The 24,899-nt window shown below is 32.8% G+C and overlaps 2 protein-coding genes and 1 pseudogene across 8 annotated transcripts; 2 read left to right on the top strand and 1 right to left on the bottom strand.

The window, feature by feature from the left end:
• Window positions 1-11,207: 11,207 nt before the first annotated feature.
• Window positions 11,208-14,357, top strand: LOC132740193 (uncharacterized). Of its 7 annotated transcripts, none has more exons than XM_060728050.1 (3): window positions 11,209-11,350; window positions 11,934-12,017; window positions 13,142-14,357. In XM_060728050.1, exon 3 carries the CDS (start codon window positions 13,142-13,144, stop codon window positions 14,009-14,011), a length of 870 nt encoding a protein of 289 aa, XP_060584033.1. In that variant the 5' UTR covers window positions 11,209-11,350; window positions 11,934-12,017; the 3' UTR covers window positions 14,012-14,357. The 7 variants fall into 7 exon arrangements, with proteins under 7 accessions (XP_060584038.1, XP_060584033.1, XP_060584037.1 ...); XM_060728054.1 differs by having other exon boundaries at window positions 11,209-11,352; window positions 11,944-12,017; XM_060728052.1 differs by having other exon boundaries at window positions 11,209-11,430; window positions 11,944-12,017.
• Window positions 14,358-14,607: 250 nt separating this feature from the next.
• On the top strand, window positions 14,608-18,159 carry LOC132740192 (uncharacterized; annotated as a pseudogene).
• A 1,634-nt stretch (window positions 18,160-19,793) lies between these two features.
• LOC132740188 (uncharacterized) lies at window positions 19,794-22,771 on the bottom strand. Its single transcript, XM_060728044.1, has 4 exons — window positions 22,193-22,771; window positions 21,208-21,369; window positions 20,844-20,950; window positions 19,794-20,346 (listed from the first exon to the last, which is right to left on the bottom strand). The coding sequence occupies exons 1-4, from the start codon at window positions 22,407-22,409 to the stop codon at window positions 20,209-20,211; spliced, it is 624 nt and encodes a 207-aa protein (XP_060584027.1). The 5' UTR covers window positions 22,410-22,771; the 3' UTR covers window positions 19,794-20,208.
• Window positions 22,772-24,899: the final 2,128 nt, after the last annotated feature.

Here is a 24,899-nt window from a genome sequence, read left to right as displayed (position 1 = left end):
TGAAACTTCGGTGGGGTGGGGGGGATATCAATGAGAGACATTCTTATTGATTTAGCTTCTTTGTTGTTCTTAATTGTAATTTAACTAACGAAATGTATACATAACTAGTATGGAATAATATGTTATGCAATTTTACAAGGATATTCAATATTGTGTTTGCTAAATTTATCTCAAACATACATATGTTACAATGTTTATAACCTTCGTTATCTTGAATCTGATTTTGTGTTATTGATAGTTAATAGCTTAAAGTATACATGTACTTTTAGAGTTCGGTACATACAAAATAACATGATTTTAAATTATTCTATTACATATTTTAATTAATTACATATACGCATGACAGTCATACTGTTATTTATTCGAGCAATGTGATTCTTTCGCATCCAAATTAAAAAATTTTCGTGTCCTTAATGATTAGTTTCTTGCTTGTCTTCTTGTGTCGTTGCGACAGATCTCAATGTTACCTGTTGCATAGTAAAGAACAAAGTGCATACTGTGATTTAGGTACATTAACATTTTCGCAATTGAATAAATCAGCAACCGCCTTGTAAGTGTGGTATCATCCACCACACTGTCAGCAAGCGATGTATGTATCAACACTATAGCCATTGGCAACATTGTCACAAGGAATAGAAAAGAAATAACTAACAACATGCATGTTATTCTGTGTTTGGTAAATTCACTTCCCGCCATTTGTTGTGTGTCATTTGATAGATTGAAAGAATGTTGCATTAAATAAATTCGTCTGTTCTTTGCAGTTATAAGATTTTTAATAATAAGGCTATTTAATATTATTAGGATAAAAAAGGTAAAAATGAATAAATAACGGCATCTACCCGTGGCCAAAGAATATCTATTAGATATATATAGACAATGCCAAGCATTTTGAAATAACGGAATAATTATAAAAAATATTTTGAAGGTTTACAGACCAAAGGAAATGGCAAGTTACACATAAGAAGACGAGCAGGAATGTGGAAATACATATACAAGAGGTTCGGGCATTACATATCCTTGCCTTAAGTGGAAATAGTACAACTACAGTTCTTTCAATGGTTACCGCAGCAATAACATAGAGATAAAACGGAGTCCCTAAAGAACGCCCAAAACGACAAAATTGAAAATGTTGCAGGCTCAGTTTTATTGAGCCTGTTCATGGACGGTACTGGAAAGTGCAAATTACCGTCCACGACCCCTACCACCGGTTTATGCAGAATTCAAAATTTAAACGCAAAAAAGTAAAATTTTGAAATTAGAAACATCCGCAGATGTGTTCATACGGTGGTCATCATGGAACCTTCAATGTGACACAGTAGTGTCATTCCATGAAAAGCGGCCTATGGTCACCATTTGAAAAAATGCGTGTACCCTTAAGGAGAAAACAATAGGCGAAACTAAATAAAATGTAATTTTGAAAGGGGATCTGAGGTTATGAAGCCTGCATATCACAGATAAGACGTCAAAAGACAAATTTAGAAAGCAGGCAATATATCCTACGGGTGATTATTCAGTATTTAAGTAGGAATACTGGAACCACCCAAGTTGAAAAGGCAAAATAGGAAAAACTTAGAATACCATATATATAACTTGCATACACACCAATATTGTCGTGTTGAACGATCTTCAAGGATCGAAAATATAACATCTTTCATTGTATGTACGGAGTGACTTGTTACAACCTCCACAAGGCACAAATAACACTGATATGGCAATAACATAAAGATAAAACGGAATCCCTAAAGAACGCCAAAAAGGACAAAATTGAAAAGGTTGCATTGCGCCTGTTCATGGGCGGTGCAAGTTACCGTCCACGCCCTCTAGCCATATAGATACATCACTGCAAACGTATTCTAGGAATTTTACAAGTTTGCACAACCAGTTACTTATTTCCTCTATCATAAATTGTCCAAGCCATAGTCAAAAGAGACCCACATAAAACACTAGTAAATCCATAATTGCTAAAACTATCAGATAACAGTACGTAAATGCCTTTTGTTCATTTTTCTTCATAAAAAAGAAAAAGGAAAATATGTTTCCAAAATAACCATCAATTCAGAGAGCTAAATGCAATTATAATTGCTGTAAAATAGAACTATTTATTGACCTCATATAGTTGGAATCAGGTTTTCCAATTACAGTGATATTTCCAGAAATGAATACTTAAAATGTTAAACTAGTTATATTGATGCTTTTCCAAACAATGTCAAAAATACACAATGAATATATTGAATTATGGTGCTCATTTGAATTGTGCAAACAACCAAATATCTTTAGATAATTCCTTTGAAACAACTTTAAGACCCTTTCTTTTAAATCGTCCTTTGGTTTTCTTTATACACTTTTTACAACATTAATACACATATCATGAAGAATACGATGCAAAAAACAAAACAAAACAATTTACAAACTAAACCTCAGGTTCAAAATGGGTTTAATCACGTATCGTATTCATGTTACATTAATGTTACATAAATTGTGGCAAATAAGGGTATAGATATGATATTTTAGTTTGATAACTTATCTTACTTTGTCACACAATTCTAACATATTTAATGTTTCCACGTACAATACTATTTAATTTTATCTTCTTGCATTTTAACTAATGATTCCATTGTTGTACACCTGTACATCACAACCACCAATCAATAATTTAAACAATAAAAGCATTGATGCAAAGCATCAAAGGGCGACGCCAAAAGAATATGATCAAGGTTTGCACCTAAATACTTAACAAAAGATGTGTACTTTATAGCAGTACCATTACATGTGTCCTGGAGGCTAGGACTTAAGTTGAAACTTAAGACTCTGTCTTGCCAAGATGCAAAGACAATAGTCTATTAGTCAATTAATCAATCTTATAAGACTCATGATATAAGAAAGAATTTCCTCAGATTTATTTTACAAGATACAAGGATACCTGAGTCATCAGCATATAATCGGACCTGGGAATAAAAAATATGACCAGATTGATAAAAAAAAACTGTGTTCATAAAACCAAAAAAAAAATGTAAGTAATGACCCCCTTTAAAAATAAACTATTAACTTAAAGTATATTTTTAAGGGGGGTCATTATTTACATTTTTTTTTTGGTTTTTGACACTTTTAAGATGAACACAGGTTTTTTTTATCAATCTGGTCATATGTTTTCTTCCCAGATCTGATACTCTTGCCTGTGCATATAATAAAAGCTTATTGCTTATGGTTGCAGACATGTCATTGACATATATTAGACATAAAAGAGGACCTAAAATGAACATCAGGGGGACACCATAGGTACTCAGTAGTAGAATGAGTACCAGCCACATCCACCAGCTGCTGAGATAAGACTTAAACCATGTAAGAATGTCATTACATATGGCAGATGCTTGAAGTTTCATGAAGAAGAAGAAAAAGAACTTCTTCATGTGCAGTATAGTGTGATCAACTGTATCAATTGCCCTTTGTAGATCTCAAAGTATCATGCAATACTGCCTTTGTCCATTTCAAATTTAATGCAATCTGTTAAATGAATCAAACATGTGTCAGTTGAAAAACCACTTCTAAACCCTGACTGAAACTGCCTGACCATGACTCGAACCCATGACTTTCAGAAGACCAACTGAGCTATCCGGCCGGCTACACATTTTCTCTTTAATAATGAAACAGTTCTAAACCACAACATATTTCCCCACTACAGTAAAAACTCTGAAAACCGGACTTGACCAAAAGTCCGGTTTTCAGAGGATTCCGGTTTTCAGAGATTTTCATACATTTATTGATGATTATGATGTGTTTGAACAATGACTTTGTTGAATCATTTTGTATTAACTTTTCAACCCTTTTGTCTAAGTAATATTTTTATTTTGCAATTACTTTCTTAAGAAATTTTATTATGCAAATTCATGAAATAATTCAGAAAATTTGAAATTAAAGCAACACATTGTCTGAAATATATTATAATATCTTTTTCATTGGCTTTTGAAATATGTAAATAATGGAATTTAGTATTACTGTACAGTAACTATTTTTGCATAAAATTATTTTCCAAACAAGATAACTTCAAGATCAAAATTTTAAACAAAACAGGAATCATTTAACAAAAGTTTCGCCAACTCTTTTCTACATTTTATATTGAGAAAACCTTAAAAACGTTTTGAAAATCGTACCTATACAGGGAAAGACACAAATACGATGAAAATTTAATTGCCAATTTAAGAAATTAACACGCACTGACAAGTGCTTCACACCTGCATAGAATAAAAGGAGGTGACCATTCACTGGTAATTTAACATGTCACCTGTTGAGATTATATTTTGATCTACATTAAAATACACAGAAAGTTGACACTTAAAATTACTGTCCTGTTTTCAGAGGATTTTATATACATGTTTAGCATTAGTAGCTTTAGAAAATCGTCCGGTTTTCGGAATTCAGAGGTTCCGGTATTCAGAGGATTCTTTTCAATGAACTTATAAGGGGAAAATATGGGACTTTTAAAATCATCCGGTTTTCAGAGAATTCCGGTTTTCAGAGGGTACGGTTTTCAGAGTTTTTACTGTATATTGATTTGTGTCCTTGAATTTCTTATGTTTACAGAGCATAATGAATTGAATTCATGCTTATATGCAGTCACAGGATGAGAAAAACGTTCAGCTTGACCAGAACTCGAACCTGTGACCCACAGAATAATGTACCGCAGCTGTAGCGAATAAGCTATCTGGTCGCCCCTAAATAGTGAACAGTTCTAAACCGTGACAGATACTTTTAGATTTTTTTTAATTAACAGATAATTAATTCTTAATTAATAAATAAGAAAAAAAACCTTACATACTCATAGTCTAAATTAAAATAACAATTTATATATCATTGTATAATTATTTTTACTAAAAAGGGATTAGACAGTTATTGGTTGTGCCATTATTTATAACAGGTCAATTTGAAAGTGAACATAACTGTGCTAATACATGTACAATATTTATTTTTTGTACAGATAAAAAACTAACCTTTTTTCTATGATAAGACATTTTATTAAGGCTGATTTGTATTTTGCATCAAGGGCACCGGGCGAAAACATGAAAATGTAACAAACGAACCACTTTGTGGTAGATTGTATTTTCATGTTTTCATCTGGCGCCTGCTTACTTTTTGTACTATGTTGTTTTCATATGGCACAAATCATCCACTATAAAATTTAGTGCACAAATTTATTCAAGGGCAAGTAACAATGTACTCTATGAAAAGTGTGTTGTCAGGTTGACTCAGGAGACCTGGAGGTTGAGACCGGTGTCCCTCCATTACAAAAAGATAAGACAGAAGCTGTCCTTTTCAAACTATGCACATGCTAGAAAAAAAATTAGAATAACTATTCAGAATATGATTTTTTGAGACTTTATTAATTATATTGCTTGATCCAAATTTAAGGACATTTTCAATCAATACATGTATTATCATTTATTGATTGAAAATGTCATTTAACCTTAAATGAAAGTTTCATCCCTTTAACTGTAACTCTTTAAATTCAGAAATATTATAAGTCACATCATATCAATATACTATTTAATACATGACTGTATGCACATAACATTAATAATTCCCAGTTTCTGTTAAATAAATATAAAATCCTAACATTAACATTAACATGCTTTTGATGACCTTACAACTGGTAAATTTTATACAACAAAGATAGTAAGTATTACCTAAGATAGACAGAAAAGATCAAATAATTTAATGAAGTGTTACTTCCCCTTAAAATATAGAAAACCTGAAACCCAAAAGAACACCCTAAACAGCAAAATTATGAAATGTTGCAGGCTCAGTTTTATTAAGCCATGCAAATAAATGGTAAAGTATTCATAAAAAAATAGATGGCCATCGACAGCAGTAATTGCAGAAAATCGGATAGCTTTCAACATCCGGATACTGGTACACTTTGTAAAAACAATCCTTCTGTGCAACAGATAAACGTAATATGGATAAAATCAATAGGATATTCGTTTACAACAGTTCATTTCCTATCCTAATACTCATTTGCATGTGTACTTTCTTCTTGTAGAAAAAATTTGAAAATATATAAATGAATGAATGAATGGATACGGCATCAATGTAGACCACAACGATATTCGAAATCCGGGTTTTAGTAACTAAGGGACAAGCTGTTAAACTGAGCCTGCAATTTCGTGAAAATAATATCACAATGCACATGCTTTTTACATAAAGTTATTAAATACAAATATAACAACATATTTGTTTACTTGATTTTTACGAATCAAAATAAAACTAATTAACACAACATGACATTAACTGCTAATAATAACAGCTCCTTCCATAGGCCAAAATAAAAAGCATTCCATAAGAGACGACGCCGCTCACCGGCGTCGCCAATAAGGCCTGTGTTTGCAGTATAAATATATGAAACAGATCTTCTAACAAGATATCATCATACTAAGTTTAGTTTAGTTTGAATGCCCCTGTAATGTGCCTGTACAAGTACGCTTTGTATGCACAGTGTAAAATAAATTTTATGTAATGAAATATGTGTGTCTGCATTTAATGACATTGTTCATTACATGATAGTTTCAACAACAATTTCATATGGTAACCTTTAAAGACGTCCGACATTGCAACATGAAACACAGAATTATTTTAATACAGCTTATTAATGGCAGTGGAAACAACTAACTACCGTATAAGTCCCCTAGCATCCAATTAAGGAGCATAAAATATTAAAATATAAGAAAGTACGATGAAAGAATATGGATAAATCGTTGGAGATCGCGTAACAATAGATGTGACCATCACGTGCTATTTATGTGTGGTGTCACATGATTCAAAACTAAATGTGACACGTGCCCCTAAGATAAACAACGTCGGACGTATGCTCCATTGATTTTTGTTAGGGGGTCCAACCGTATGAAATCTGCGTATAATATACAGATCTTAAAGAGAAAAAAATGCAATACATGCCAATATAGTTTTCGTAAGACTGATACGCAAACATAGAAGTAAAATTGTTCCTAGTTATCATCGCTAATAAGCTTGCTATTAGTAATAGAAAAAGCATCTGATTTGTACGAGGGGGGCGTAGCCCCCGAGTATAAATCAGATTGCCGAGTGTTTTGATGTTCTTTCTCTTTTGTATCATAGTCAAACATAAAAACACGTTCCCTGTTGTCACAATATGAAACCCCAGAAAAAAGTAACCAATGAACGAGCATCTGAATATGATATTTCTGTCGCTTTCCCTTTCTCTGCCGTCACAATAAGTAAACCCCAGCAAAAATGAGCCAATCAATGGGCATGCTCTGGAGTGCGGGTAACTAATACCTGCACTCCAGTTAACGCACTGTGCATGTATATGTATACGATTTAACTCTGACACATTTTCAACAGAAAGGTCCCAAAACTATGATACAACATCCTTTGTAATATCCAATTATGATTCAAATAAAGCATGGTGTATGTACTGGCATACTGTCTGTCGGCTTTAGGCAATTTCCGAAACGGCGTAAGGATATTATTAAGAGGTATTGTCATCGATTTATTGTGTTTATTTCTTCTGTTTTTATATTAACTTAGTGTTAAAATTGTGTAGCTAGGTTCAAGTAGACAAAGGCATTCATTTCAAAATCTGATTGAGAATTAATGGACGTTTTTTAAATGGCAGCTTTATTGCCTTTATTTGAATCATTCCATATTTACATATGTTACAATTTTTATAAAGTTCATTATCATGAGTTTGATCTTGTATTATTGATAGTTCCTAAAGCAGCTGTATGTATACTAGATCATAACTTATCGTTAAAAAAAAATAGAACAAACATTATGTTGATATAAAATATATTATCTCTATTTCAGTTAACATATTTTGATTCACTAAAATAATATATGACATTCATTCGAGGAATTGATTCTTTCACATTCAAATGTAAAACGTTTTTATGCCCTTGATGATTCTTTAGATATCTCTTGATTACTAACTAAAGCGGCAGTGGAAGGTTAGTACAAACTAATGTCCTCCACTGACACCAAATTAAAGAACATGAACCATTTAAACAGGGTAAGGTTACTTATTTTGAATGTCTATGTGACAATTTAATGAAAAGCACCACATGATTCTAAAATAAAAGAGACGTGTTCCCTTGAGAGGAAAAGGCGGAAGGACGTTAAATGAAATTTCTAGAAGGTCAAAGCTGATAACACCTGCGTATAATTAACAGATGTCAAAGAAAAAAGCAAAACAGGCGAACTATACTAAGAATGGTTTAGCAAAAATAGAAAATAATGGGTCCAATTGTTATCCTCTCATCATCGTAAAATCGCCTGATATAACATCATTTGTCATTCCTGATTGTTTTATTCAAAGAAAGCATGGTGTAATAATGGACAGAACTATTTATTACGAACGGGCTACTTCCTAAACGCCGGGGGAATTACATTGAGATGAATCTTTATAAAATAAAAAAATATATAAGTTAGCTTCTTTGCTGTTCTTTTTTGTAATTTAACTAAAGAAATGTACACATTACAAGTGTTGAATAAAAAGTAATGCCATTTTACAAGGATATTCAATATTGCTTTAATTTTTACAATTTATGTAAAACAAACATATGTAACAAATTTTATAACGTTCATTATCTTGAATTTGATCTTGTGTTAATAGCTTCAAGTACACATGTTCAGATGTATCACACTTTTAATAGAAATGTAAATAAAAATAGATTTCGATATATACAAAATACATAATATTTATTTCATTTAACACATATTTTAATTCCTTACAGTTATGTTTACTGTTATTCGTGCGAGCAAAGTGACTCTATCGCATTCAAACGTAAAAGTTCCTGTGTCTTTAATGATTCTTTTCTTGGTTGTCTTCTTGTGTTGTTGCGACAGATCTCAATGCTGCCTGTTGCATAGTAAAGAAAGAAGTTTATACTGTGATTTAAGTACATAAACATTTCCGCAATTGAATAAATCAGCAACCTCCTTGTAAGTGTGCTGTCATCCACCACACTGTCAGCAAGCGATGTATGTATCAACACTATAGCCATTGGCAACGTTGTCACAAGGAAAACAAAGGATATAACTAACAACATGCACGTAATTTTGTGGCTCGTTTCACTTCCCGCCATTTGTTGTGAATGATTGGATAAAAGTAAAGAATGTTGCCTTAAATCGTTTCGTCTTTTTTTTGCAGTTATAAGATTTCTAATAATAAGGCTATTTAATATCATTATAATTAAAAAAGGTAAAAATGAATAAATTACCGCATCAACCCATGGCCAAATAATGTCTACAATATATATATAGCCAATCTTTGCCTGGCATTTTGAAATAATGGAAGAATTATATGAAAAATGTTGAAGGTTTACAAACCATAAGAAATGGCAATTTACAAGTAAGAAAATGAGCATAAGTATATAAATACATAAACGAGAGGTTCGGGCATTACATAATCTTGCCTTAAGTGGAAATAGCACAACTACAGTTCTTTCAATAGTCACTGCAACAATAAGCCATACAGACACATCGCTGCAAAAATATCCTAGGAATTTTACAAGTTTGCAAAACCCGTTACTTATTTCCTCAATGTTTATCATAAATTGTCCAAGCCATAGTCGAAACAGACCCATAAAGCACTAGTAAATCCATAATTGCTAAAACTATTAGATAACAGTACGTAGATGCCTTTCGTACATTTTTCTTTATTAAAAAGAAAAACGAAAATATGTTTCCAAAAGTACCAACAATTAAAAGAACTGGTGGCACAACTGAAAGTATGTGTTTGTAAATAACATAATCCCGGTACGTCATTAATGTTTCTTCATATGTTTCCATAGTTACAATTGTTGTTTTCTTTCCGTTTTATATTTGGTACTATATCAGATCATTTCTTGTAAATTCACCAATCCGTCTTCAAGTGAAATATAAATAAACAACGTTATTCAATTATTGCAATCCTTCAACAAAATCAGTTAATTATAATATTCATCAATCGTTAGAGTGGATTTATGTAACACACAAGTAAATTGCCATTTTAATTGATAAAAATAGATAAAACTGAAACTTATTAAACATTGCCGTTCACTTCCTTTTACATTACTTTTCCATCATTTAAAATTTCATATATACACAATATTTTAAAAATTAAATGAAAAAGTAAAGACACTATCAAAACATCAAGTATTCTGTTGCTGATATCCTTTCTAATCCTTGATCGTTTATATAAAAGTACTAAAACATATGTTAGCTTTATTGGTTTTTGATTCATTGTACTATAAACATGGCTGTAAGACGTGCTTACATCTTATCGTCAATATTCACGACAACGTTAAAACTAAATATAGCTACAAATGGAATAAAATGGTATTGTCTTCTCCGTACAATAGAGAGTTTTTATTGCTTTAGTTTGACAACAGCTATGTTGAAAGGGACACAATGCTTACTTATCGACAGAAACTAATTTAGCTTGTATTATTGACATGTACTTCTAGTTCCCCAAAACACTTTATAGCTTTAATTAACCTATATATGCGGTTTTGGAGTTTTGCTTTATATTTTACAGGACATCAATTTGGATTTAGCATATTAAACAGTCAAACAGCACATTCTTCTTTATGATATCATATTATCACGATGAGCAGTTAATTGTATTGTTATCGGTACAAAAACGAAACTAGAACTATCACTTAATGTGATTAATACCCCCGCAAGACTTCTTCGGAAATGAGGAAGTTACAAATAACAGAATACTTTGTGAAAGAATTGGAATAGAGTAATGGTTGTGGGCAATTAAAGATAGTTGTGGTTCTAGTATGTTGTATTTCTTTTCACTGTGGTTGACCATTGTATGAAGTTGCATTGAATTCTTAACATAAGTTTTTAAGTAATGCACCGGACAAAGAAAAGGAACAAAGGGCAATAATTCTGCAAATACTGAAGATGGACTTATGGTTATTGTATACTGCACTTTCTATCATTGCGATTGACCATTGTATGAAGTTGTTTTGAATTCCGATCAGCTCTTTTCAAGTTATGCTATGGACAAGGAAAAGTTACAAAGGGCAATAACTCTGCAATTACTTTAGATAGAGTTTTGGTTCTTGTGCACTGCACTTTCCCTTATTGTGCTAGACCATTGTATCAAGCTGTTTTGAATTCTAACAAGTAGTTTTCAAGTTATGCTCCGGTAAAGGAAAAGTAAGAAATGGCAATAATACTGTTTAAGCCCTATATGCTTGAACACGTTACAAGGGGAGTAATTCTTGATGGTTTATTTTTTTACGGTAGATGACGGTTGTACCGGAATTTAGCAGTCTACCTTTCCATTCGCCATCTTGTACAAGGGAAGGTCAAACTTTTGGACAGGGTGTATATTTTTGTAAAATAATCGTGTTTAAATTTAAATGTATCTTGAAATTTTGGTCATAATGGATGGATTAAACATTAGTAAATAAGCAGGAATATTTTTGATATTTATTTACATTGTTTTATATACGGATTGACGCGGATTTTGATATAGTAAATTTATCACATTGTATAGGAAGCAGCCATTATCGGAAAATATTTGCGTCGGTAGTTCTACAAATGTTAGATTTGGATGTTTGATTATATATGTACACTTAAATTGTCTTAAAATTTAATAGGTAATTGGAATTATAAGTGTTTGAGCTAGGCTGATTGGCAATTTTGATCACATTGTTTAAGCAGCCGTTATCGGAAAATGATTTCATCGGTAGTTCTACCAATGTTAGAAGGATGTAAGATTATTTATTTACATTTATTTGTTTGAAAATTTATTGATTGAGCTAGGCTATATGATTATAATATATATCATTAGGTCGAACGCAGGCCTGCTCACTGAAGTAATGTGAAGTGGTGCGAGACCACTAAATTTATTCATGCAAAGATTAGTTTCTTGATCAATCTATTTATTTTTTAATTTTAAACAGTCTTTTACAGTTGAAGCATCCTTTATCTCTGGTTCATCATCCCTGGGTCTGACAGCTTGACAAAAGGATTTTCTTAGGTCGAAGGTGGTATAATATAGATCTATATTATTCTCAAGTATTCAAGATGTCAAATAAACAAGGTTCCTGGCGGTGCCAAGTAGCCCATCAGGGTTTTGATTCTCTGTTGTGGTTATGCACTCTGTCTGTGGTGCCATTTTATTTTCTGCACAAGTTTTTTTTTTCTGCAATTTTCAATTTGCCTGGCAGTAGCTTACAAATTTTGTGGAAAATGCTTTTTGTCTGGTAGAGGTTATAGAAGTATTGAAAATGCTACTGTTCAGTGTTGTATGTTTTTTTTTAATGGCAATGTCATGCATATTTAGATAATATGTAACTTGGCATTTATTTTCATTTCACATTTATATTATGATACATGTCACTGTTGTGTGCAGAATGTATTGAATACCATACATATTTAGAGTTAATATGGTATTTCTTTCAATTTATTTCGTTTTTGAGTGCCTATATAAACAGTTGCCAGTTGGGCGTCTGTTGGTAATTAATTTGATGCAGGTGTTTGACCACTTGTATATTTAGGTACTTATTTCATTTCACATTTATTTTGTATTGATTGCCCATGTAAACAGTTGCCAATTGGGCGTCTGTTGGTAATCTATTTGATGCAGGTGTTTGACCACTTGTATTTCATTTACATTTATTTTGTATTGATTGCCCATGTAAACAGTTGCCAATTGGGCGTCTGTTGGTAATCTATTTGATGCAGGTGTTTGATCACTTGTATTTCATTTTACATTTATTTTGTATTGATTGCCCATGTAAACAGTTGCCAAAAATGGGCGTCTGTTGGTAATCTATTTGATGCAGGTGTTTGACCACTTGTATATTTTGATTATTATTTCAATTCACATTTATTTTGTATTTGATTGCCCATGTAAACAGTTGCCAATTAGGCATCTGTTGGTAATCTATTTGATGCAGGTGCTTGACCACTTGTATACTTTTGAAATGTGGGGTAATTGTGATAGAGTTAATGTCTGATGAATTTTGTTCTCACATAAACAGTCGTTAACTTTGCGTCTGTTGGTAATCTTAATTTGCAGGTGTTGGCCTGCTTGTGTATGTGATTTGCTACAATGTATATATGTATAGTTCAGTTATTTGTTATTAGAACACTATAACCGTTACAGATGCCTAAAGCTAAAAAGAGGAAAGTGGCTTCAGGTGATGATGCGTCAGTCCCTACATCAAGTACATGTAATGTCATCCAGTTATCTGATCAGCAGTTGGACCAAGTGGCAGAAAAAGTTGCTAAAAAAATGCATGTCCCTCAGCAGATACAGCATGGGGCTGAACAAATTGATGACACTATGTCAGGTGAGCCTTCTTTAGAAGACAATCTAGGGGTTCATTTGAGTAATGGGACTAAAACAAAAATTATTAATGGAGAGTTTGTCGAGTTACATACACTTTTACCCTCTAATAAGGACTCGGATGACAAGCAAGTTGTTGTTATTGATGGCAATATTCTAGTAAAAGAGAAAGTGACTAAATCTTCCTTAGATATTCATGCTTGGACAGATGCCTTTTTGATTTATGCTTCCGTCTACAGTTCGGTACATTGCAATGAAAGCCAGGGTCTCTTAAAATACATGTACAATGTTCGTTTGGCAGCTTCAAGAGTCATGGGTAAAGGTTGGCTAAGCTACGATGAACAGTTTAGGCACAAAAAGGCTCGTAACCCATCATTGCCATGGTTTAAAGTTGACCAGGAATTGTGGTTATTGTATGTTTACAATAGTCGTAGCTCCTCTCAAGTTAAAAGTTCTCCTAATCAGATTAAGAAGTGTTATGACTTTAATTTCAAAGGCTTTTGCAATAAAGCACCTTGCAATTATTTTCATTTGTGTATACTCAGTAGCAAATCTCATCCAAGTAAATCTTGTAAATTGAAATTAAACAGACCAAATGTTTCTAGTAGCAGGTCAAGTCCTAATCAAGGAGCTAGAGCAAGTGGAAGTAACAGCTTCGTCCCTTGGCCTGGCAAAGTCGCCAATTAATCTTACGGTTCTACAAGATTTTTTAGCAGAGTATCCAAACAAGACGGATGCTGAACTTTTAAGAAATGGTTTTATGTTTGGTTTTAAACTTATGTATGAGGGGCCCAGAGTTGAGTCCTCTTGTCACAATTTAAAGTCAGTAATTCAAAATCCAAATGAGGCAGTTAATAAGATTATGAAAGAAGTCAGAGCAGGGCGAATAGCGGGCCCTTTTAAAGAGAGGCCTTTAAAAAATCTAAGGTTATCACCAATTGGCCTTGTTCCAAAAAAGAACGGATCATGGCGTTTGATTCATCACTTATCGTTTCCAAAGGGTTCAAGTTTAAATGATTATATAGATGACACATTATGACACAGTTAAGTACACCTCTCTTGATAAAGTCATTGATTCTCTCAGTTTACTAGGATGTAATACATTACTTGGAAAAATTGACATAGAGAATGCATTTAGGATTTTACCTATACATCCTAATGATTTTAGCTTACTAGGCTTTACTCTGAATGGTTTTTATTTTATCGATAAATGTTTACCTATGGGGTGTTCTTTGTCATGTGCTCTATTTGAAAAGTTTGCAAAATTCTTAGAATGGTTAGTAATGGCTAAGGCTCCAAATGGCATAGTCCATTATTATTTGGATGATTTTATTTTCATGGGGAAACCTGACACCAGTGACTGTATGAATCTCATGAATGCATTTTTAGGTATTTGTAAGGCTTTAGGTGTACCTTTAGCTGATGATAAGACAGTTTGGCCAAGCAAAGTTCTCGTGTTTTTGGGTTTTGAGCTAAATTCAATTATGATGCAACTTCGAATACCGCCAGAGAAACTGGTAAAGCTTTCGGAGTTGCTAATCCTATTCCTTAAGAAAAAAAAGACAACATTACAGGAATTTCAATCCCTCATAGGTTTATTAGATTTCTGTGCAAGGGCAATACCTTGCTCTAGGGCATTTAACAGACGTTTCTATGATGCTACATGTGGCATTTTAAAGCCAAACCATCATTTAAGACTTACACACTCAATCAAAGAGGATTTAAAAATGTGGCTTTTCTTCATTGATTTTTTCAATGGGTCTTGCATTTTTCCAGAGTTAAATTGGTCCGATAATTCTGTGTTACAATTATATACAGACAGCTCAGGCACATTAAGTTTAGGTTGTGCCGCAATGTTTGGCAAGCATTGGGTGTTCATGCAATGGCCAAAAAAGTGGTGCAAGTCACCAATCATGGCTGATCTGTCATTTCTAGAATTTGTTCCCATAGCACTTGCCTTTCACATTTGGCTTCCCAATTTTAAGGGTAAGAAAATTATCCTTAACACTGATAATGAAGCTTTAGTTACAATTTTAAACAAAAAATCTTCAAAATCTAAGTATGTTATGTACCTGCTTCGCCCATTTGTTTTAAATATGATGTTGAATAATATCCAAATAAAAGCTGTGCATGTGTCAGGTTTTAATAATGGCATTGCTGACTCTATTTCTCGTAAGCAGTGGGACAGGTTCCGTCGTCTGGCGCCAGATGCAGGTCAGCAAGCCACTTTGGTCCCGGACAGGTTTCGGAATCTGCTCTCTGGGCTGAGGCAGACAAACTATTAGATTCCAGTTTATCTAGCAATACTCACAAGGCATATACAAATGCTATTGAAGTTTTCAATCAATTCAGAACAAGACATCAAATGTTACTAACCTGGCCACCTCCATTGGAGCAAATGATTAGATTTATTGCTTACAATTCTTTGATTGGTCGTGCCCCAAGAACAGTTAGGCAATATGTATCTGGTATCGCATTCCATTGCAAGATAAACAATATTGAAGATATAACTCAAAAGTTTATTGTACGTAAACTTCTTAATGGCCTGGACAAAAGTTCGTCAAGGGTTGATAATAGGCTTCCAATAACTTTTGACTTACTTGGGAAGTTAGTGTCAATTCTACCAGCTATCTGTATTTCCAAATACGAAGAAACGTTGTTCAAATCTATGTTTCTCACAGCTTATTTCGGATTTTTTAGGCTAAGTGAATTAGTTTTGTCAAAATCCCCTGATGTGCAGCATGCTATATCAGTTGACAATGTTTCAATTGTTTCTGACATGTTACAAATTTTTGTACAATCATCTAAAACTGATCAAACAGGAAAAGGTGCGTTAGTACAGATTTCTTCTGTTGGTGGTGAATTTTGTCCAGTTATGGCTGTAAAGCAATTTCAATTAGTTCGTCCATCACTTCCAGGGCCTTTCTATTGCCATTTTTCAGGGCAACCTGTATCACGTTATCAATTTAATGCTGTGCTTAAAAAGGCTGGTACCTTGCACTTTCCAGTACCGTCCATGAACAGACTCAATCAAACCGAGCCTGCAACATTTTCAGTTTTGCCGTGTTGGGCTTTCTTTAGGGATTCTGTATTTATCAATTTTAAGCGCTCTAGGCCTTGCTAAAACAAACATCAAATCTCACTCCTTTAGAATAGGTGCAGCCACTGAAGCTGCTTTAGCGGGTTTGTCAGACACTGAAATAAAGGGTCTTGGTAGGTGGCAATCAAACGCATTTAAGGGTTATATAAGAATACCGGTAAACAAAATTATTTCTCAAAGCTAACTATTTAATTGTCTGTTCACAATTATATTAGTCACAGTAGATTGGTGGCTGCAGGAAATCTAACTTAGATTTTTAAGAATTGCAGTACCTAGGAAGGTCATATGGATTGTTGGTTCATCGATAATCAAGTGGGCTGCCTATCATGCACGGGTTAATCATAAAGGGGGGATCACAATTGGATTTACAACGTCACAATGCCTCGTTATTCTGGCAGGGCAAGGGCGGCATGAGGTTGTATCAGGTTTATAGTTTCAATTTTTAGGCATTTTCTAGTTGGGTGGTTCCAATATTCCTACTTGAATAATGTTGAATCACCCTTAGGATATGTTGCCTGCTTTTTAAATTTGTCTTTTGACGTCTTATCTGTGATACGCAGGCTTCATAACCTCTGATCCCCTTTGAAAATTCCATTTTATTTAGTTCCGCCCATTGTTTTCTCGTTTAGGGCACACGCTTTTCATTACTTGGGGACCATACGCCGCTTTTCATGGAATGGCACAACTGTGTCACATTTAAGGTTCCATGATAACCGCCGTATGAACACATCTGCGGATGTTTACAAATTCAAAATTTTACCATTTCATGTTTAAATGTTGAATTCTGCTTAAGCCGGTGCTAGGGGGCGTGGACGGTAACTTGCATTTTCCAGTACCGTCCATGAACAGGCTCAATCAAACCGAGCCTGCAACATTTTCAATTTTGCCTTGTTGGACTTTCTTTAGGGATTCTGTTTTTATCTATTTTATAATTGTATTCATCATTTATTGAAATTTGAGGACCGACCACATATTTTAATTTTACATTGTGGTGGCAATGATATTGCTCAAGTACCAGTATTACTACTGAGAAGAAAAATTAAAATCCTTAAACATGAAATGCCTGATGTAACTTTTGTATGGTCTCAAATTTTGCCAAGGCAGAAATGGCGCAATGAGATATCCCATCAAGCAATGGAGAAGGCTCGCAAACGCCTTAATAGTTACATAGCCACTAAAGTTATTGCATTAGGTGGTGGCTATATTCGTTACCCCGAAATCACTGAATCCAGTACTGGACTGTTTAGAGATGATGGGGTTCATTTATCTCACATGGGAAATGAATTATTTTTGTATAGGTTACAACAGGCTGTTCAGGCCTTCTTGAAAGACAATGCAAGTGTTTCACCTCTGGTGGGAGAAGATGGCAAATGGCTCAGGAATTAAACATTATTGGGTGGAATTTCAATTTTTCTTTTTTCTGTGGTGGCGATATGGCTGAATTTGATTTAGTCATTATTCAGCCATGTGGCGTTTTTTAGTTTTCGCCACCAGCCTTTTTGTGCTGTATTAAGTAAAAAGGAACTAAGTCAGCATCTGTTCCCAGGGCTTTCTTCGCTCTTTTGTATGTAAAATAATAATTAAGTTTTCATTGAGCCATGGCCGTATTCTCCCATTCATAAAATAAACAAGTATCAAATTTTGATATATTTTTGTGTTTTTTGTTTAGAGTTAGTTCTCCTTGTAATACTGTTTAAGCCCTATATGCTTGAACACGTTACAAGGGGAGTAATTCTTGATGGTTTATTTTTTTACGGTAGATGACGGTTGTACCGGAATTTAGCAGTCTACCTTTCCATTCGCCATCTTGTACAAGGGAAGGTCAAACTTTTGGACAGGGTGTATATTTTTGTAAAATAATCGTGTTTAAGTTTAAATGTATCTTGAAATTTTGGTCACCCACCCTCCACACCCGTGTTTATGCAAAATAATATGTTGAAAATTAACAATGTTTCTGTTTGCTGCTGGTTTTTTGATGTGTTTTTCAGATTGTCAAGGCAAGTCATGGCTCACATATAGTTTGGCAGACTTAATGCTATGGTCAATGCGACTTTGTGTACAGAACAGATTGTTGGTGATGTAACAGCCAATGAGTTGTTAGTTTTTTGTCAAATAGTGAAATGACTTTTTGTTATGATGAGAAAGGATATGAATGGACAATTTTGTGTTACTTAGGACATTTTCCTAATTAAGTTGAATTTTTGCAAGTGGCGTATTTTAGTATTCGCCACCAGCCTTTTTTGTGTTGTTACTGTAATTTAAAAGGAACGAAGTCAGTATCTGTTCCCAGGGCTTTCTTCGCTCTATTGTATGTAAGATAATAATTTAGTCTTCATTGAGCCATGGCCGTATTCTCCCATTCATAAAATAAACAAGTATCAAATTTTGATATATTTTTGTGTTTTTTGTTTAGAGTTAGTTCTCCTTGTAACTCTGTGATTAGTCAAGATGGAGTCATAGTTCTTGTACATTGCACTTCTTCTTAATGTGCTTGATCATTGTATGGAGTTGTATTGATTCCAACTATTAGTTTCCAAGTTATGGTTCGGACAAGGCACATGCAGCAGACTGCTGGACCGACCAACCAACCAACCGACCGACCGACTACCTGGTGACGGCTATATACCCCCACCCACAAACTTCGTTTCGGGGGTATTATTAGGTTAATTATTTTATTTGACTACCGGGTAGAATGTGGGCTGGTTGTTACAGCTGAACAATAATGAAAACAAGTCTTGTGTTGGAAGCATTGCACTATCAAGTTAAATAATCAACCAGATATAAAAGAAAACCTTAATGACGCTCAATTAGGTGGCAAATGTTAAGTTTGATGTATTCAGAAGGCAAATACTATGGAACCTTTAAAGTGACATTCGCTTGCCATAATGTACGTAGTCCGACAATAAATTACCATAAAAAGCTTTTTGACTTTACGTCTGTATCTTCCCAACTTACATAAATCATTATACAGGAGATAGATACTTAGTAATCAGTTTCAAACGACAAAGATGTCAACTATTGTTCAGAGGCTTCAGCTTGTTTTGTATATATGAAAAATATATTACAAAAAAAGACACAATAACAAACAATGCTTTTTTCTGACATTATCATATTTTCAATCATTCACGCAAATTGTCAAGATACTCTACATAATTATAATAATAATGAATATTGCAACATATGACGAATACCAAAAATTAAATCAAAACCCCCAATGAAAAACGTTGACATGAATGTTGCCTTTCGAAAGCACGAATTTATCCTTAAAAAGGCAAATATAGCTTGAGAAATCACTTGTCCGTCTAGTTTTCAAATGTATACATACTGGTAGTTTGCACCATTATACATAAATATTTTAAATTATTAAATTACACTGTCATTGAATTTTATGTCATTGTTTTAGTACAAAAGGTACAGCAATTTACTAAAGGCAAATGTAACATAAATCTACAATATCTCTAGTTTTGCTTTCCAATGTTTAGGTATGTTGGGTATAATTTTGCCCACAGTGAAAAACTATAAACTATTTCCTTAATTCCAAACTCGTCTCAGTCGGACAATTTAAAGCGTTACAAAACCAAATGAATCTTATGGCATACAAAATTAAAATCAGTAGCTTGCACAAATCATTGCTCTTAATGTTGCATTTTATGTTTAAACAAGGAGATAAACCTTCAGCAAAGAGCATATAATATTGACAAATATCGTTCTTTTATAACATTGCTGTTTAAATCATGTTCTTCGCAAACCCCATTCACGACGGACATGATTTACACATTTTTCTTCAGCTAGAGTGGTCATGTATTGAAGCATGATTCCCTCTGGGTTTCCTTGACATTTGCACTTGTTTTCGGGTTTTTACAATAGATGGTGCCGTCATACTCTGAATGTATTGTCTATCATACATGATTAAGCCGGCGTACTGAAATAACATACAATTATTGTACAAGCGAAACGTTTAAAGACGATATTGAACGGAAGATGTCTTAACTAGTTAGCACTAAATTGCATGTTGCTGTATATGCAGTGCTTTTGTGCATATCAGGTTTGTTTCGATTAAAAAAAAGAAGAAAAGAAATTAAATGCTAATACATGATGCACAAATTTAAGTTTATTTAAAACATACGCTACAATTTGAAGCTATCATAACGGTTACTAAAGGCACATGCAGCATTGGAACGATTGCTAAAAGTTATATGAATGATTTAGACATTTTTCAAACTTATCACTACATTTAAAATAAAGGCAAATAATTTTCCTTTGAAATGTTTAGCTGAGAAAATCTATGTTAATTGTTTAAAATCAAACTTCAAATAAATTACAACTACAGTTACAATTTTCGTTACTTGTGTATGTTATGTAACAGTTATGTAAGTATTGTACATAACTGTATCGGAATATATAAATCTTAGTACTAACAACTATCAGCATAAGACTTCCAGCTACTGTACACATAATTGTAGAATAACCTGTGTCATCTGTGCACGTTGCCTCAACGTATATAGTTGCTACGAGGATAAGTATGGCTGAAATAATATATACATGTTTAACCATTTATTTTCTCCGACTACTATTAACATGGATATGCGCAGTAAAAAAAATAGTTTATACTAATTAATTTACCTTAAAATGTTAATATCTTGCATGACGCATGATATATGATTGATACACTATTCGTCGATAACATAAGATAAAACTAATATAAACATTTCATGATATTATAATTATTATTTAAGTGCAAAATATTATTAAAAGTTTTGCATGTATTCATATGTCTGCTTACCGGCAACGGGGTAGAATATCCCAAAGGAGATTGACAATAACGACATATATAACGAATATTCATACAAGTCATATATAAGCGCCGTAATGAGCAAACTGGCATTGGTGAACACGACTACAATTGCAGATGTCATCAGTTTAAAGACGTTTTCCAATATTCTGGCTGCAATGGAATCATAAAGATTTAAGACCATATAGATGCGGGAGCAAGAGTGAATGAATGAGCGAAAAAGTAAAAACGGGCCCCTATTTACATTATTTCGATCTTTATTTCATGCATTTAAATCACTTTTAATATACTTTAAAGACAAATGTATTCTACTTATTGATATGTAATAAGAGATGAACAATTTTAAGTATGTATAGCAGAAAATCTAATACGTTATTTTAAGTATTGATAAAGTATTATTACGAGACACTGCGAATAAAAATGCTTTTCAATTTTAATATAATAGATAAGGTCCATTTTTTCTAATTTATTACACCATTTATAAGGACACGTTGTTATGGACTTAATCAGCAAACATTTATATAGTTTAGTATTGCAATAGATTTTTGAAACATAAAATAAGCTGCTTAAAAATGTGTAGGGTTTTTCGTGTTACATGTTTGCAAGATTTAGAATTGGTTTATATAAGAGTATTCTAACATTTAAAAATCCTATTATAAAAACGCAAATAAATCAGTTCATTTGTATAAATTAAATATAAAACAATGTCAAACTTTGTAATGTTAGAAATATATCTAAATAGTATGGAATGTTATAGTCTATAACTTGACTTCCAATATATCAAGCATTAATGTTAAATAGAATTCATTCTTAATACTTTTAGTCGTTCACATAGTTTACGTAACGGTACCGTTGTTAGATTATGATTTTACGTATTGTACAAAGTGGATAGCTACTTCATTAACATGCTACATCAAAATAAAGAATGATCAACATAAGGTTTCAATAATAACACTAAGTCTAATTGTTCACTTACATTTGTCGTTCAATTCATTTCTCAAGGCCAAATTAAAACTACTAGTATCACAGCTTTGCGTCACTACCCCTATCAAGCATTTGCGCCGATAATTTCTACCGTAATGCACAATTAACCATCCTGGAGTGAAATATCCAATTATTAATAGCCAAAAACTTATAAAATAGATAGTTCCTAAAGAAAAAATAATCCCGAACTTATCATCTTTTGAAAGCATTTTGATCTGATCAAATATCCATAAATTGTTAAATTTCACTGGTGGTTAATACTCAACTAATACCTTTTTATGTGAGATACACTTATTTATTCATTTTTGCTTCTACATGTTTTTATATCATTGTTAAATTCAATTTTATTTATCTTCGTTCAATATCCTACGGTTTAGTGTCAGCATAAAAAGTGTGAAATATTTAAGAATTCAATTGTTATCAGTATTGATTTCAATTAAGATTTTTCAAATAATCTTTGTTTACACAACTGATGTTTTTAAATCTTATTTCTTATCACTACTTTATATAAAACGAACTGTTGATAGGACAACATGTTCCAGTGATTGATAGTTATTAGTTTATAAATAGTCTGGATAAATAAAAACAATCTAAGTCCACTTAATAAAAGACTACCTAAGAATGCTATAGACAAAGTTTGGTGACCATCCATCAATTAGTTCTATAAAATAGACGTTTAAAGGTGTTTCTATTTTTAGCCCTAGAGACCCTTAAAAGAGGCCAATCAAATTAATATGAGCAAACCGGATTGAAGACTACCACAGAATGCTATAGACAATGTTTGGTGATCATCCATCAATTAGTTCTGTAGAAATAGACGTTTAAAGGTATTTCTATTTTAAACTTTAAATTAGCGGCCCCTAAAAGGGACATATTAAATTAATATTAGCAATCTGGATAAAAGACTACCCAAGAAGCACAGACAAAGTTTGGTGATCATACATTAATTAGTTCCGTAGAAGAAGATGTTTATAGGTTTTTCTATTTTATGCCTTAGAGACGCCTAAAAGAGGCCAAACAAATAATATGAGCATACTTGATAAAAGACTACCTAAGAATGCTACATACAAAGTTTGGTGATCATCCATCGAATAGTTATGTAGAAGAAGCTGTCTAAAGGTTTTTCTAATTTTAGCCCTAGAGACCCCTTAAAGGGGCCAATCAAATTAATATGAAAAACTACACCAGAATGCTACAGACAAAGTTTGGTTATCACCCATCAATTAGTTCTTTAGAAGATGTCTAAAGGTTTTTCTATTTTTAGCTTCAGCGGCCCCTAAAAGGGGCAAATCAAATTAATATGATCAAACTTGATTAAAACCTACCCAAGAATGCAACAGACAAAGTTTTGTGATCATCCATCAATTATTTCTGCAGAAGAAGATGTCGAAAGGTTTTTCTATTTTTAGCTCTAGAGACCCCTAAAAAGGGCCAATCAAATTAATATGAGCGAACTTTATAAAAGACCACCTAAGAATGCTACAGACAAAGTTTGGTGATCATCCATCAATTAGTTCTGTAAAATAGACGTTTAAAGGTATTTCTATTTTAAGCTCTAGAGACCCCTAAAAGAGGCCAATCAAATAGAAGATGTCTTAAGTTTTTTTTCTATTTTTAGCCCTTTAGAACTTTATATTTTGTCATATTTGCTTTCAATTTTATAAGAAATGTCCCCTTAATTAATTTATAATAATAATAAAAACCGTGAGCTACATAAATATCTATAAACATCATTCTGAATGTATCGGTAATGTTTTTGTCTATAAAAAGATTGAGGCTATCTTTTTTTAACGACATGTTTAATATTTTATCCCCAATGTTTGTCAATATCAGTCTCTGGTAAATTATCATTAAACAGACAGTCTCTTGGTTTAGTATATTTGATAAATTAAGCTGAACTTGAGAGTGAAAAAATAATGCCAAATGTTAATCTTGTAAAACAAATTGTTTTATCTTGCTATATCCATGTCAGATTATTCAAGGAGAGGAAACGAAATAAAAATCATCCTGATTCGTTTGCTTAAATAACAGTGAATGCGAAAAAGTAAAAAATATGACAGTTAAAATATTAAAACTGATTAAGAACGTATGTAAGTAGATTGACAGTGTGTTCATTAGCTATAAGTGGTTTTCAGTATTTTTATGTATGAAATGTATTTTTATGCTAGAAAGTATCTGCCCCTTTTATTTTGGTTAAAGAATAATTCTTGTTTTAGCTGTTAACCCCCACTACATAACATAGAACCTTTATGATTGAATTCAATTCTATTGCCGCTTAAAAATGCTACACTCATTAAAATCGTGTTTAATGACAACAGTCGCGTACATTAACATATTTTCGTATAAGTTTATATGAATGTATTTTAGTCCGGTTGTTTTAGTAGCTTAAAACCTATTGAAACATTCTCGAATCCGTTCCGGGATCTAACCAATAGTAAGCAGAGTATAAAGTTTCTTGGTCACGGAAACAATGGGTTGTCCTTGACGGGCTTTATGCCCAGGCAGCCAGAACTCCTTAGATTACTAGTCCAATGTGTTCACAACTCGGCCATGGCGCCATTTATGAACGAATTTCTTTGCTATATTTCAAGAGTATGTTAAAATTGAGCATTAATGAATTTTAATAAAATATTAAATATGTTTAAACACATTTACATACGGTTTACAATTAATAATGTTGATATAATTTATCTTGGCAT

This window comes from Ruditapes philippinarum, unplaced genomic scaffold, assembly GCF_026571515.1.
Source record: "Ruditapes philippinarum isolate M1 unplaced genomic scaffold, ASM2657151v2 ctg4380_1_1_1_1, whole genome shotgun sequence".
NCBI classification, from domain to species: Eukaryota; Metazoa; Mollusca; class Bivalvia; order Venerida; family Veneridae; genus Ruditapes; species Ruditapes philippinarum.
This window is presented reverse-complemented; position numbering and strand designations above follow the sequence as displayed.